General features: G+C 42.0%; 1 protein-coding gene across 1 annotated transcript in view; it reads right to left on the reverse strand.

Annotated features, from left to right (window-relative positions):
- LOC124620114 (inactive dipeptidyl peptidase 10-like) overlaps nucleotides 1-16,620 on the reverse strand; it is a 1,175,439-nt gene extending 1,158,819 nt beyond the window's left edge. The window contains exon 1 of the mRNA XM_047146784.1: nucleotides 16,282-16,620. Within this exon, the coding sequence (XP_047002740.1) occupies nucleotides 16,282-16,620 (339 nt within the window). The remainder of the gene's footprint in view (nucleotides 1-16,281) is intronic.
- Between the last annotated feature and the right edge of the window lie 345 nt (nucleotides 16,621-16,965).

The raw sequence follows: 16,965 nt of genomic DNA on the forward strand, positions 1-16,965 counted from the left end.
TTCTTGAAATGCACTCACATCAGTCAGTCATTACAGTGCAACGACACTTCAGGACGAAGTTCAACAAAGATCCACCAACTGCTAACTCCATTCGGCGATTGTATGCGCAGTTTAAAGCTTCTGGATGCCTCTGTAAGCGGAAATCAACGGGTCGGCCTGCAGTGAGCGAAGAAACGGTTGAACACGTGTATCTGGACATGCTGGAAAATTGGCTCGTGTCACAACTGGAGACCGACAGCACCGACTTCATCTTTCAACAGGATGGTGCTCCACCGCACTTCCATCATGATGTTCCGCATTTCTTAAACAGGAGATTGGAAAACCGATGGATCGGTCGTGGTGGAGATCATGATCAGCAATTCATGTCATGGCCTCCACGCTCTCCCGACTTAACCCCATGCGATTTCTTTCTGTGGGGTTATGTGAAAGATTCAGTGTTTAAACCTCCTCTACCAAGAAACGTGCCAGAACTGCGAGCTCGCATCAACGATGGTTTCGAACCCATTGATGGGGACATGCTGCGCCGAGTGTGGGAGGAACTTGATTATCGGCTTGATGTCTGCCGAATCACTAAAGGGGCACATATCGAACATTTGTGAATGCCTAAAAAAACTTTTTGAGTTTTTGTATGTATGTGCAAAGCATTGTGAAAATATCTCAAATAATAAAGTTATTGTAGAGCTGTGAAATCGCATCAATCATTTGTAATAACCCTGTATGTAACTTCAATATGCGAGAGTATTACACGAGTACAGCTTAACTTCCAGGACGGGAAAATCTTTACTAAATGGGTACACGGCATTGCAAAGAATACGAAATGCGAGTGGTACGTTTTTTCTCTTGTTTAATCTGCACTGAATTTGAGTCTATACCCTCTGCATGATTGTTGATATAGACTGGCTGTTTTGAGGTTCCATTTCCTAATTCGTGTGGCTACGCTTAAATTAGGAAATTTTTTCAGAAATCACAGGTGGCGTCTGCGCTTTGACAGTGGGTGTTGCTGACATAACTACTTAGGTAATGGGGCTGGTGTTTCCACTGATGAGACAAAACATTATGACCACCTGCTTAATAGCTTTTTTGCCCGTTTTTGGAACGAACTACATCACTGATACTGGGTATTAGTGATCCTACAGTTAATTGGCAGATTTGTGGGGGTATGTGGCCTTAGTTGTTTACTTACAGGTCATGAATGCGAGTGAAAAACGGGCCGCTAAATTGCATACGCGGTGATGATGCATGATGGCGATGCAGGTGGGTTCAGTAGGATATAAATCAGGTGATTTGGTCACCAAGACATCAACATGAGTTCAGTATAATGCTCCTCAAATCACTGTAGCATGGTTCTGGCTCCGAGACACTTACAATTATACTGCTGAAAGATGACATCGCTGTCGGGGAGACATCACGCATGAAGGAATGTAAGTCGTTCGCAGCTTTCAGCGTACCTTCGATTAACTACCACAGGTCCCATGGAAGCGCAGGAGAGTGTCACCCGTAGCTTGTTACTGCTCCCACCATCCTTCGTCCGTGGCGCGCTGCACGTTTCGAGCCGCCGTTCACCTCGACGACGGCGTTTGCAAAGAGGATCATCGACCTAGTGCAGCAAAAATGTGATTCACCCGAAGAGCCGACGTGTTTTCACTGATAAATGGTCGAAACCCGATGGTCCCCGTGCCCACCGCAATCATAATTAACGATGTCGTTGAGCCAACATGTGGAAACCTACGGATGCTCTGCTGCGGAGTGTTCGACAGTGTACAATGAACGGTGTGCTCCGAAACACTTGTGCATGCACCAACATTGTGCTCTTTCGACAGATATGCAACCGATAACCATCAATCCACTTTTACATTGCAGACAAGCCCTGAAACCCACGTTCTGTGAAGAGTCGTGGACTTCCAACCATTTAGCGCCTAGTGATAGTTTCACCGTCCTCCTACCTCTTTCCGTAAATGACCACGGCAGTAGCACGCGAACATTCTACCACCTTCGCCATTTTCGAGTTACTCGTTCACGGGCTCTGCGTATTAATAACTTGACCTTTGTCAAAGTGGCTTCTTTCAGTGGGTGTCCCTATTTGCAGCCCATATCTTCGCTACGGTCATCCCTCGTCCGTATTTGCCCCGCTTAGGTACTTTTGTTATTGCGTCAAGTGCCCGCAAGGACACAGACGGCACCCATCGTCGCGGTGGGCAGTGGTCATAATATTTTGGCTTTTTAGTGTATGCTCATGTTACCGCTACGGGTGTTGGGCGGTAATGCTGAGCGGCGCAGATGTAAGAAGTGGTATCTTGACATAAAGTTTACCCTGGCGCTTGCTGTATTACACTAATTTAATATTATGAACCGCAGTGGTAGCCGGGAAGTGTGATGTAAGAAATTTTGTCATTTCTACATCTACATTTATACTCCGCAAGCCACCCAACGGTGTGTGGCGGAGGGCACTTTACGTGCCACTGTCATTACCTCCCTTTCCTGTTCCAGTCGCGTATGGTTCGCGGGAAGAACGACTGTCTGAAAGCCTCCGTGCGCGCTCTAATCTCTCTAATTTTACATTCGTGATCTCCTCGGGAGGTATAAGTAGGGGGAAGCAATATATTCGATACCTCATCCAGAAACGCACCCTCTCAAAACCTGGCGAGCAATCTACACCGCGATGCAGAGCGCCTCTCTTGCAGAGTCTGCCACTTGAGTTTGCTAAACATCTCCGTAACGCTATCACGCTTACCAAATAACCCTGTGACGAAATGCGCCACTCTTCTTTGGATCTTCTCTATCTCCTCCGTCAAACCGATCTGGTACGGATCCCACACTGATGAGCAATACTCAAGTATAGGTCGAACGAGAGTTTTGTAAGCCACCTCCTTTGTTGATGGACTACATTTTCTAAGGACTCTCCCAATGAATCTCAACCTGGCACCCGCCTTCCCAACAACTAATTTTATGTGATCATTCCACTTCAAATCGTTCCGTACGCATACTCCCAGATATTTTACAGAAGAAACTGCTACCAGTGTTTGTTCCGCTATCATATAATCATACAATAAAGGATCTTTCTTTCTATGTATTCGCAATACGTTACATTTGTCTATGTTATGGGTCAGTTGCCACTCCCTGCACCAAGTGCCTATCCGCTGCAGATCTTCCTGCATTTCGCTACAATTTTCTAATGCTGCAACTTCTCTGTATACTACAGCATCATCCGCGAAAAGCCGCATGGAACTTCCGACACTATCTACTAGGTCATTTATATGTATTGCGGAAAGCAATGGTCCCATAACACTCCCCTGTGGCACGCCAGAGGTTACTTTAACGTCTGTAGACGTCTCTCCATTGATAACAACATGCTGTGTTCTGTTTGCTAAAAACTCTTCAATCCAGCCACACAGCTGGTCTGATATTCCGTAGGCTCTTACTTTGTTTATCAGGCGACAGTGCGGAACTGTATCGAACGCCTTCCGGAAGTCAAGAAAAATAGCATCTACCTGGGAGCCTGTATTTAATATTTTCTGGGTCTCATGAACAAATAAAGCGAGTTGGGTCTCACACGATCGCTGTTTCCGGAATCCATGTTGATTCCTACATAGTAGATTCTGGATTTCCAAAAACGACATGATACTCGAGCAAAAAACATGTTCTAAAATTCTACAACAGATCGACGTCAGAGATATAGGTCTATAGTTTTGCACATCTGCTCGACGACCCTTCTTGAAGACTGGGACTACCTGTGCTCTTTTCCAGTCATTTGGAACCCTCCGTTCCTCTAGAGACTTGCGGTACACGGCTGTTAGAAGGGGGGCAGTTTGTTTTGAGAAGAATCTTGCGGTGGTTAATAGTTCGCTCTTATAAGTTATTTTATATGTACCTGATTGCTCTGGGGTTGTGAAATGTGAGGTTACTCATGATTGTTATCTAATGAGATGTTTTAAGTTATTTTATCGATATGCTTCTTAAATGTCGGGCCTGGATCTGAATAAGTTCTTCTGTAAGACATGTTCTCCTGCATATAATAATTATTTTACGGAGTGTGATTTATGGATTTGTTAATATATTCCAAAGAGTTTAACTTCAAGTGGAACAGGGTACACTATCAATTTCTGGAGCGGAGGGCAATTAACAGACTCAGGTACTAGTTATATCGATAAGAATTATAGCTTTTATCTTGGTCAGTGCTAATTTTATTTATATTTCAGATGACCAGAGTCATTCTCTTATATAACCTGTAGCTGAGTGGTAAGTAAGGAACTAAGTTCTGACGGCTAGTATCCTGTTGACACATCCTGCTTGTAACTAACTACCAGTACTAGAATGAGATTTTCACTCTGCAGCAGAGTGTGCACTGATGTGAAACTTCCTGGCAGATTACAACTGTGTGCCGGACCGAGACTCGAACTCGGGATCCTTGCCTTTCGCGGGCAAGTGCTCTACCAGCTGAGCTACCCAAGCACGACTCACGCCCCGTCCTCACAACTTCACCTCTGTCAGTACCTCGTCTCCTACCTTCCAAACTTTACTACAAACTAAGACAAGAAAAACGACGCATCATGGAGGAATTATCTGAACGGTACAGAAACCGGTGGAAGTGATCTATATGTACATACATACAAAAAAAAAAAAAAAAAAAAAAAAAAAAAAAAAAAAAAAAAAAAAAAAAAAAAAAAAAAAAGAATGAAATTTAGAAAAATTGGATGATTTATTCAAGAGAAAGAGCTTTACAAATTAAGCAAGTCAACAACGCTTTGGTCCACCTCTGGCAGTTATTCGACTTCTCATTGGTTGCCAGAGTTGTTGGATGTCCTCCTGAGAGATATCGTCCCAAATTCTGTCCAATTGGCGCGTTAGATCATTAAAATACCGAGCTGGTTGGAAGGCCCTGCCTATGACGCTCCAAAAGTTCTTAACTGGGGAGAGATCCGGCAACATTGCTGACCATGGCTTACCATGAAGGGCAACAAAGCGTGGCGTAGAATATCGTCGACGTAGTGCTGTACACTAATGGTGCCGCGGATGACAACCAAAGGAGTTCTGCTATGAAATAGAATGGCACCCTAAACCACCACTCCCGGCTGTTTGGTCTTATAGCGGGAAATAGGTAGATGTCCCGTGCTGTCCGAGGTGTTTCCAGACATGTCTTTGCTGGTCATCGGGACTCACTTTGAAGCAGGAATCTTTACTGAAAACAGTTCTATTCCAGTCAGCGATATTCCAGGCCGAAGACGTGTTTCTAGACGCTCTGAACTGGGATGCGTTACCAACCTGACTGTAGCTCGCCATTCAGACCGACAACCAGGAGTGATTTTTTGGGGTGTCATTTCTTTTCATAGCAGGACCCCTTAGGTTGTCATCTGAGGCTATCATACAGCATAGCGGTACATCGTCGATATTTTATGCCCCGTTCTGTTGCCCTTCACGGGAACACATCCTGGACTTACATTTGAGCAAATATAATAGTTTATTTCGAACTCGATGCGGAAACAAATTCACACTAGTGAAAGGCCTGCACAACTGTCTGCACATAAACCATATTGGAATCTGGCTCAAAAGGAACTTACTCACTATTTCACAATCTTTTCTTCAGAATCTTCTCTAAATACTATGTATACTTTGTGTGCCTACGCTGTGCGGCTGGTCCCGGCGGAGGTTCGAGTCCTCGCTCGGGCATGGGTCTGTGTGTTTGTCCTTAGGCTAATTTAGGTTTAGTATTGTGTAAGCTTAGGGACTGATGACCTTAGCAGTTAAGTCCCGTAAGATTTCACACACATTTGAACATTTTTTTGTGCGCTTACGTGAAAATGAATGGAAATTGCGTTTATAGCATAAAACCAATGTACTTGTAATCTTCTTCTGACTGTCGATAATGTGGATGACCTACTGTCTGACCTCGGACAAACGAGGTTTCACCGTATCAACAAACAGCTAAGTGACTGAGTTTAAAAATGGTGCATCATCGAGGGAAAATAAATCTCTAGTGTGATACTGTCGTTTAACAGATTCTCTTCCATATCAACTCATTCAGATAAATCTTTGTATATTTATGTTCGCATTTCCCAAAATCATACTTCGTACCTTGAGATTCCTAACCCGGGAGCTATTTTTTATGTTAAGAAATAATATATGCGCTTCCTCGTAAATTCTGACAAGGTTTCAATTTCTGATTTCTCTGTCTTTCACTTATTACTGTAACGATAAATTGCTTAGGTGCTCAGTAACCATTTTCAAGTGTTAATGGAAGTGCAACTGAAAAAGTAGCCTAAAGCTCTTTAACGCGTGGTCACTGTTCCATACGTATGCCAACTAAATGACACTGCACACTTCGCCAGCATCCAGAAAAAAGTTTAAAAGTCTGCCTGCTTTTTTTCGATCCATCCCTTGATTAACTTCATTCAGCAGTCGCAACGCGGTTATCGAACATTTTGTCGCATTCGAAATGTTAATGCTTCTTTTAAGCGGACCAACGAGATTCCGAATCGTAATTGTATCGATCAGATTCGAAGCGATGTAGCGAACAGAGAGCGGACTCCTCTGATAACATATTATTTGTGCGCTTTTTCACATTTGGCCTCCCTTACGAATACTGGCACACATTATTCATGCAGTAATTTATTTTTTAACAGATAACGTAGCAATTTCAGTACTAACGAATAAAATTGCGAACTTTGTATTGGATGACCTGTGTGGCTCCATAAATAATTAAAACGCTGGCCATCAAAGGATAATTATTCGTACAGCAAATGACGTTATTATAAAAGTGATTAGATTGTTTGCAAAGTAGGAAGAAAAAGACAAACTTAAGAAGAAACAGGAATAAAAATGCGCTCATCTCCATGATATTTTTCTATGAAGTCACTTCCTATTTTAATATAATGGTCCTTATCATGCTAATAAAATAAAGTATCTATGGCTTCATTAAATTAGCACGAGAGACTACGAGTATTTTCAGTAGTATATGATTCAGTCTTCTTGATTCTTCACTGAACAGAAAGAGCAAGTATCAAATATTGTCTTCGATTTGTAAGAGAAACGCAACATTAATATTCGAGAGTCGAGTTGAAACAAAATAATAGAGAAAGTTCAGTTTTAAAATCCGGATGAACGAATAAAACGACCACACCCCTTTCTTTAAAATATACATATAATTCCTACCTAAACAAATTGATCTTCTCCATATTAATGAATCAGACCTCGTTAAACCTACCTCCCGCGGATCACATAGAATCGCGAATTTATGAATACTTCTCTACATTTTTTGACTGTTCCTTTGTTCACTGAATGCCTACTAAGCAAAACACAGTCGAATCAGGTATCTAACAGGATTCACAGATTTTCGTGCTAAGCAGATTCGTCAATCAGCGCAGAGAGCTTTTCAGTTCTGTTATAAGAAAATCTAACGGAAACACATGTGTTCACACACTGTGTTTCGGAGAGGTCTGCTGCTTACTTACTGCTGCAGAAAACGTTGATTATCAGGAATCCACGTAAAAGCCGCTTTGTATGTATATTGAGTATATCAATTTAATGAACCTCATACAGAGAGGTAATAAGCGCCCTCACTTCACTGTTGGTGAAGGATACAATAGTTACATACACGGTGATTATCAGAAGTAACCTTAACAGCATTTTCACAAGTCCGTATCGAACACTTCCGACTTAGTGACATGCATGCTGCCGATGCAAGGTCTCTTGTATAAATGCCCCATAACGTAGGCACAAGCTTTCAACAAAGCTCATGCCATGCTAAAAATGTCTTATAATTACCTTCTCTTCAGTATGTAAACTGGAAACGACGGTATTGAGTCAGCATATGTAAAAAGAAAGACAATATGTAGGCAGTCATATTAAGTTAAATGAATCTGAATAAAATACATACATTTACCTAGTGACCAGATCCTTTAGATATCGCATGCTTCCGTCAGAAATGTCTAGGTGAGCAACTACAAAACGTGTGTAATCGGTTGCAGTATTTCTATTGTAATGTATTCGTTAAACAATGTAGGGGGAGAGGAGGTAATAACAACGTTGTCATGTTTCCTTCGAAGTACTTCAGTACATTTGTGGATTACCCTGGGCGCGTCTCTAAGTGCTGCTGAGCAAATAATCACAGTCACCCCCACGAGGCAACAAAGGCTTCATCCAGACAATCTACATCAAAATCCCATCATTGATTATGTAGAGATTCGAGCCTAATATTCTTTGTTCGTTAACAGAGCTGTTAACCCAAACTGTAAGCATAGGTATGAGATGCAATACCTGTTATTTCATCGTATTGCTTTTTTATATAAGATGTGGATATAAGATGACGCTGGATAGAAGAAAAAACAAATGGAAAGGAAGAAAAAAAGCTCCGTGCAAGAGACAATTCGAACCGATTAGTGCAAATACAAGAGGTTTCCAGAATCTTTAGAGATCAGGCTTGTTAGAGACCATGATAGGGACGGTACTTCAATCCCTTTCTGTATATTTTGGAACCAGATGCTCCTTTTGCACTAATATTAAATACGTACTTGTGTGTGTGTGTGTGTGTGTGTGTGTGTGTGTGTGTGTGTGTGGTAGAGTATGTTGAGCAAATGTTCTCAGATATTTGGCTATAGAATGGGAAATAATTACTACAACTGCAGTGGGCAGAAGAAGAGTACGGTATTTTAAATATAATAAATGTGCAGAGGTTACAAAGATAATATTAATAAATGTGCAGAGGTTACAAAGCTCATTACGCAAGAGAAATAAGCTACACTCCGAGCTCAGTAGGGATTCGGTTGTATAACTACAGACAGGCCCGCATCTCGTGGTCGTGCGGTAGCGTTCTCGCTTCCCACGCCCGGGTTCCCGGGTTCGATTCCCGGCGGGGTCAGGGATTTTCTCTGCCTCGTGATGGCTGGGTGTTGTGTGCTGTCCCTAGGTTAGTTAGGTTTAAGTAGTTCTAAGTTCTAGGGGACTTATGACCACAGCAGTTGAGTCCCATAGTGCTCAGAGCCATTTGAACCATTTGAACTACAGACAGGCTGAGAGATCATCGTCTACGGAAAGTAATTTGAGAGGAAACTCGACAGAAACCGGCACTTACGCATGCTCTTTCTCGTTTCAGAATCCATCGTGATAGTTAATAGCACCTACGGAGTATTTTCATTTATCTCTGAATAAAAGTATATAGAAAATCTGCTTGCAATTAGGAACTATGTGCTTTAAAGTGGCAATATTAATGAAATGTAAGAGAGTGCTAGCGTAATTGATGTTGTGACCTGTGATTCCGAGAAGTCAGACGGCTTCCTGATGAAGTTTAGAAAACTAAAACAAACGAGAGAAAGACACAGACCTAGTTATTTTTATACACCTGTAGTCTAGAGTGGACAGCTAATGAAGACTAAGAAACATGCAGCATCGAGCAGAAAGCTGTGCGTGCTGCAAAAGTTGTTACGTAGAAGGATCTCTGAAGTATTGAAGGATGTGACTTACAGCGAAAGTTTGATATAACGCAGGTGTGACCAACTTATGAGCTGCGATCGCAAGACGATATACGCAGAAATAATTCAATCGTCTTTCTTTCACTTACTTACGCGGTACTTCACCAATTTTCTCCTTCTCTTGCGCACAATGGTGGCACACTGGATTCGCATTCGGGCGGATGATGTTTCAGATCCGCGTTCGGCCACCCTGAATTAGGATTTCCGTGATTTCCCTATATTGCTCCGGGTAAAAGACGGGATGGTACTTTTGAAAGGGCATCGCCGATTTAATTCTCCATCCTTGAATCAGTCCACGCTGTAAAGACCTTGATGTCGACGGGACGTTCGAATCTAACCTTCCTTCCTACCTTTCCTTTTCTTGGAAAACCAAAATTACCTACATTGCAATTAAAGTAATTTTTCTTCATCATCCGAAATGTTCAACACAGCCAGATCAGGCACTTATTAAAATGAACCGTAACAGAAAAGGACTGGAAATGTCTACTGCACCGCAAAACTCTGTCGATACCGTATTTTCTACAAGACTGAAAAGACAATTGGTAACAGTGCCGTGAGCCCTCTGCTACTAGCCGAAGAACAACATATCTTACGTACAAGTTTGCTGATGTACTGTTCGTTTCTCGTTTCTTTCCTCGTAGTGATATGTATAACACGACGAGCTCCTTTCGGCGTTTTGCCATTATCACTTGTACCTGTGAAGATGGTATTTTGGTTATAGTATTGTTCCTTATCCCTACTTTATTCTATGTTTACATATGGTACCCTATTCTTATGTCTCAGCTCGTACAACGTGGTCCATGTGGCATTTTGGTGCGTAAATGCCAACTGCTTTTTTTTTTTTTTATTATGATATGATCACGTTAGTTATATGTTTACGTGAGCTTGTGAAGTAATTTTTGACAGCCCATTTGACAGTTTCGGCTCCAGCGATGGTAGTATATGTTTACAATGGATTTCTATTTAATGTAAAGCCAGTGATTACGTTTAATTATTCAGACGTAATATTTCTGTCGTTTTTTTACGTAAATGACAATTGTTCTATTGTTTTGTGTTCATCGCGATGATTTTCCATTTTTCTTTTTTAATGTCAATAAAACTTTCGTGGAATTTCATATCTTTAAAATCTGTCTATTCATAGGGGATCGCGCCTGAGTACTTTACCGTATGAGTTTAAATTTCTGTTCCTCCAAAATGTTCATTTTGTGTACTTACAGCGCTTTGTGTAGAATTCTTGGGGCATTTTCCATATTTTTTGCTTTACGTTCTTGCCGTTTTAAAAGCAAATAAAATGTAGATTGGTTGCTTTCGCAGTTTAATGTATGTGTTTCTGATCTGATTCCGAAATTCCTGCCTGTTTGTCCGAAGTTAAATTTATTGCAACATCACAAGAAAGTTTTTAGATGCATGGATCTGAAAAAGTTCTTAACCATGATTTGATTAAATGTAACTATATTCTGTTTATACGTGAGTTATGTAAGTAATCCTATTAAGCGCATTTTATTTCAAACCATGTCATTACATTTTTTAGGTACTTCACGTAATTTTTTATTCTGATGAAGGTTGCCCTAGTTCAGTCGAAACCATGGTCAACTGATAAAAATTTTCGTGCAACCGATGTAGCTGTATATACATCCTGCAATTAAATAGCCTACGGTTGCTGGATCACAACCAATCAAAATGTTCAAAATTTCAAGAATTCCAGCTGCCGATGCATCTTAGGCCATCCTGTAAGTAAAAAGTGAAGATATTTCTTGTTGATCATATTTTAGCCTTCATGTCGTTATTGGTACGGAATGCTAATTTCAATTTTGTTTTCTTAAACAAGTTGTTCATCTTTTTGAATATTCAGCCTATGCATGATGATGCAACATAGGTCGATTTATTTGTGATTCTTTCTTCTCTTTGTAAGATTATTGGTGTATGTATACCACCTGGTTTTTGTTTTGTATGCTGTACATATAATTTTAGCACTATTTTGGGCTTGAAGTCATTTCGTTGTGCTATGTACTGTCCGATTGTCGACAGGGAAATTTAATATAATATTTATCGCTGAATTGCAATATGTGTATACCAGCTAAGTTGTGAGCATAAGGTGCCACATGTAGACGTAGACCAACACAGAGGTAAGGAACAATATTATACCTATTATATCATCTTCACAAACACACTTGATGACGGCATAACGCAGAAATGAGCTCGTCATGCTACTGTATCACTACGTGCAAAGAAATAAATATTGCAGCAAAAACCTGTACTTAAAATAAAATGTCGTTCGTCGACCTCATGCAAGCTGCAGAAAGGAAACTGTTTCTAGTCGTTACGTGTTTTTTCCACATAGTAATAAAGAACGAAACAAACTCAGCAGGGTGATAGAATACGTATTAAAAAAATTAACTTTCTCCAAATAAACAAAATAAAAATTAAAAGATGCGAGTCAACGAAAAAGATATCCTTCCAAAGAAACGGCAAATTATTTACTAATTTATTTTACGCCGAGCTAGACGCGAAAAATCGCAGCGCGATTGTTTTAGTATCAGTATGCAAACTAGGTACAGAGGGAAACTTTTGTACGCTAAATAGACCTCCTGCTGAATAAACAGGTGTAGGGGCATCGTTCTTTTAGAACTAATTAAAATATAATGAGTGGCTTGAAAGTCTAGACTCATTTACATGTTTCGGTCAAGCTAGCGCCTAATGAAAGGCGACCTTCTAGGGAGAGGATTACTGAATGTCTTTTTAAGCGTTTGCCCCCTCATTGACAACGTGTTTCGGATCTTTTGGGAAATATAGGGAGAGAAATAAGGATGAAACTGAGAGCAGAGTTGGGATGGAGTTAAGGAAGATACTGAGCGATGCTGAAACCTTAGTGGTAAAAGTAATTTGGGGTGGAGGTGTAGGAGGAAGCAAGGAACATGGGAAAAGGTAAAACTAGAATTTTTCGTAGGAAGCACTTTGGAAAACTGGCAGACGTTGACAGCATTCGTAAGCTGCCTCTACTGGCATTTTCACAGCATGAGCAACTTCCAGGACCTATCAAGAGGGGACTTTAAAGCCAAAAAATCACAGTGTCTGTTCAAGCAACTCTGTCCTCATTGTGTTACCCAACAGAGTATTTTTGGTGAATGTCTGGAGGTAAACGAGGACAAAAATGGAAGAAGACCGAAAGGGTCACCTTAGAGCCATCATGCGGTTTTTATGTGTTTTTTCAGCAGACGTTTGCAATTTGCATTGTTTAGCTGGAGTCAGCCCAGACGATCAGAGCTCATCACGTCTTTCATGTGGCTGTCAGTGTCGACAAAATGCTTGTTTGTTTCTCGTTCCAAACAAAATTAGTTTTAAAGCAGAATTATTCGATAGAGCGGTCACAGATTAGTCTATTTCAATTTTTTTATCGGTATGTATTGGCAAGAACAGTAAAACTCGGAGAATAACCAGTATTCCAGAAGCGACAGCAGTGCACCGGCCCTCGCTGGCTGCTACAATCAAGCATGCATTGCTACCGAATCGCTGCTGGGTTGCATTTTATTCTTCGTGTTTTACTGTCCCCGTTAATACATGCTGATGAAATGAGTATCGGACTAGGCTAATTTGGTTGCACTCTAGCGAGTGGGCACGTAACATTCCGACGAGAAGTAATCGTTTGCCCGACTGCAAGTACAAAACGCAAAACCGAAATTGCCGAAACGCCAGAGAAAATGCGCCGAACGATTGTTACGTGAGACAGGCTGTATATAAATGGTGCTTAAGAAAGATTTAACATACTCCTGCAGGAGTTAGTATTTTTCATAACAAGAAGAAAATTTCATATATTCCTCGAAACCAATATCTATTGACATATGGGCCGTTTTACTTGTGAGTGCCACACACTTTACCAAGCAGATTAACAGGTGCTCTGTATCGCCGATATCTGCGTGGCGAATTACCACCACTGTTGGAGAATGTTACCCTTGCAGAAAGACGACTGTGTTTAATGCGCGACGACGTACCACAGGATTTTTTACAACAGCTAACTGCAACGTTTCAAGGACGATGGATTGGCCAAGGAGATCCGGTAGCATCGCATCCCCGTTCACCCGACCTGCATCCTACGGATTTTTGAGTGTGGGGCTGTTTAAATGTTTTGCTGTACCTCCAACCCACAGAAAATGTGCAGACTTTACAGATGCGCATGACCAATGCATGTGACGCAGTCCGAAACGAGCCAGGTGTATCTGGAAGAACGAATGATTCACAGCGAAGGAGGACTGGTAGATGTGTCAGGATATGTGGCAACCAAGTGCAGCACTGCCTATGGTGTCTACTTCTACATAATAAGCAGATAGGAATGAGAGCTCAGATTGGACCAGGTCAGGTATTGATTTCCGGACCTGTCATTATCGGAACGTTTCTTCTAGTTTTGACCGATACTCACTGCTGTAGGAATATGTGACACTTGTGTGTGCTGTCTGATATTTTAAAGTTTTTAATCCATTGCCGTACTCTGACGAGTCAGACTCGTGGAAACAAATGCGGAAGAAACATAAACATCACGAGTCACACTTGTGGGAACGGAAGATGGGACCATTTTTTTATGTGTAGGATATGGCGGTTCTGATTACGTGCATTATCCAAAATACAGTACGCAGTCAGAGGAAGTAAGCATTTGTTGACTATTGAATAAACGTTACAGAAGTAATGTTAAGAAACGTCCAACTGCCGGACTACGAAGAGCGTGGAAAACCATCACTAGGTGAAACCTCTCTCCGGCATCAAGCGCAATATTACGTCCATTTCCGAAATCATATCGATCCGATGCTTGAAAAAACTGATTAGGATATGCGAAGTTTGCATGAAACACAAAGTACGGAGTGAAACGATGTGGCAATGCACGGAGTGTAAAATAGCGTTACACAATGCTTTCGAAACTACAATGACATGAAGGGCAACTAAATTTTAAAGTTATTTGTGTTTTCCTCGTTCAAGGGGAGAGTTTCTACTTGTAATTACGTGTTTTCGTTGACACTGTCTACCTGCAGACGTCGTGATATTACATTCAATCTGAAGATGTCACACCTGACGACGCCAACGAATATTAAAATTTTGGTTAAAGTACACTGTGTGATATATCTTGTAGCACTATTTGAAATATTGTATTACAGAAATATATATCAAAAGAAAAAGAATTAAACTCGTGTTAACTTTTACAAGATCAGTATCGCGAGAAACAAATAAACGTGTAGCTACATAAAAGGTATTCGCATCACGGATTGCGTTGCGATTGTTTCGGGCGGCACGCTGGCCCATTTCACAGGAGCCGTCTACAATCGTTTTCGCACGGATTTTGTCGTATTTAATGGTTTAGTAACGCCAGTTCACATTCAACCACAAATGATACTTATTATTTGCTCACGCAATTTTACGATCAATTCCCAACAGGGTAGGAGTTGTAACCGCTAAAACAATATAGTAAAAAGTTTTATTTTAAAAGAAATGAAATAAAATCATAATAATAAGTATCGGCAAGCGTCTAGTATGTTTGAAGGCGTTAATAAGGACAACCGTCTTCGATTCGATCTATACACGCTATCTCCGCCCAAAATCTTCTCTACTCCCCGTTGGTCAGTCATTTTTTATTTTGCTAATGTTTTCGTGTTGTTATTGGCATCATTCATTGGTCGCATCTCTGCCTCGGTGATGAGAGCACAGTTCTATTTGCGCGGTATTGCACAGTCGCACTGTTAAACGCATATATATGAAAAGAAAGAATAAGTTAGAAATTTGTTCTCTGATAACGCAGAAAGGACAACTCATAGACATCCTTCTCGGTTCAGTCTGGCACACAGGGTGTTTCAAAAATGTTGCGACAAACTTCAAGTGGTTGCAGTGCGTGTTGTGAGGAACAAATCTAGCATAGGAACCCGAGTTTAGAAACGGCATCCAGTGACGCTACAGAGCATCGAAGTTATAGGCGCCGACGCCTGCCGTTAGCCCACACCTAGCAAACATGGTTTTGCACGCTGATGAGCCGTAGGCGGAACGTCTCGCAATATTGTTTGGTATTCAGTGATCGCGACTAACTGCCTCGGTCGCTAGTGGAGAAGATTGAGTTAGGTGCTGCGTAGAAAGGCCTCGTCTCCTATGAATGCAGTACTCTCTTACGTTGGTGGATGACGTTTTCGAACAAGGGTTTACAGTTGCAGTTTATTTTCCTACTGTATACAGAAAGACATTGGAGATTTTGGGTGGGTTACAGGAGACAAACTGCCGATGGGAACCTTTGTCCGAAACCTTCATCCACGGAGGGAACAGAGTATTGCATTCATAGGGGATAAGGTTTCTCTACTAGTAAAAAAAAATGGTTCAAATGGTTCTGAGCACTATGGGACTCAACTGCTGAGGTCATTAGTCCCCTAGAACTTAGAACTAGTTAAACCTAACTAACCTAATGATATCACAAACATCCATGCCCGAGGCAGGATTCGAACTTGCGACCGTAACGGTCTCGCGGTTCCAGGCTGCAGCGCCTTTAACCGCACGGCCACTTCCGCCGGCAGAAGATAGTCCCCGTGAGACATTTCATCTATTGTCCTTCACCGTACAAAATCACGTCTGCTGCCGAATTGTTGGCCTATAACTTCGACGCTCTGTGGCGTCGTTGGATGGCGTCTGCAGACACGGGTTCCTATACTCGATTTGTTCCTCACGACACCCTCTACAACACTTCCAAATTCACCGCAACATTTCTCGAACACCCCGCATAAGGCGTTCGGGTGAAGTAAACCATTCACCATTTAGGGATACACTAGGGTAGCAGAGCTGCTGACCGGTGGCGACTGACCTCTTTGGGTGCGATGAAAGCGACGACCCTCTTGACGCTGGAGGTCTTGCGCGACTGGGGCGACCTCACGATGACAACCGGGTGGTGCGGTTTGCTACCCTCGGCAGCTTTCTCGCCGTTCTCCAGCTGCTGCTTGTCTTCCTGCGGCGCGTCCTGAATAACCACTTCCGTGGAGCCGTGGTCGTCATCCTGACGGCCGTCGGAGCTCCCAGTGGTGGCGCTGGTGCCTACAGTTAGTGTGGTACCGGCCACCACAGACAGATTGTCTTCAGATTCCCCGCCCGTCTCTTCGTCTAGTGGAAGCTGTAGTCGGGGCACTGCCTCGTCTTCTGAGGACATGGCGCTGGTTTCACTCTTGGGACGGGCGCGGTTCTATCTCTACTAAACCTCGAATAGTGACAGTGTTTTCCTCGTTGTTTCGCTCACACGACGATCCTTCCTACGATGCACTCACAGGAATAAAGAGTACAATTTCTTTATAAGCACATCTTTCCCCTGCAAAGATAGTCGGACGAAAGCAAAATCAGTTTTTGTTGCTGTGGTTTTCGCTAGAATTCATTAATTAATTCTCGGAAAATTTCCTCTTTTTTGCGCTCCACATCAAAAACTTCAAAGGCTGCGTGGGCGGATGAAGTGAGGAAAGCGGCTTTAACAGATGTCTTAATCCTTAAGACATTACAGTCC

The sequence above is a fragment of the Schistocerca americana genome, chromosome 6, assembly GCF_021461395.2.
Source record: "Schistocerca americana isolate TAMUIC-IGC-003095 chromosome 6, iqSchAmer2.1, whole genome shotgun sequence".
Lineage (NCBI taxonomy): Eukaryota > Metazoa > Arthropoda > Insecta > Orthoptera > Acrididae > Schistocerca > Schistocerca americana.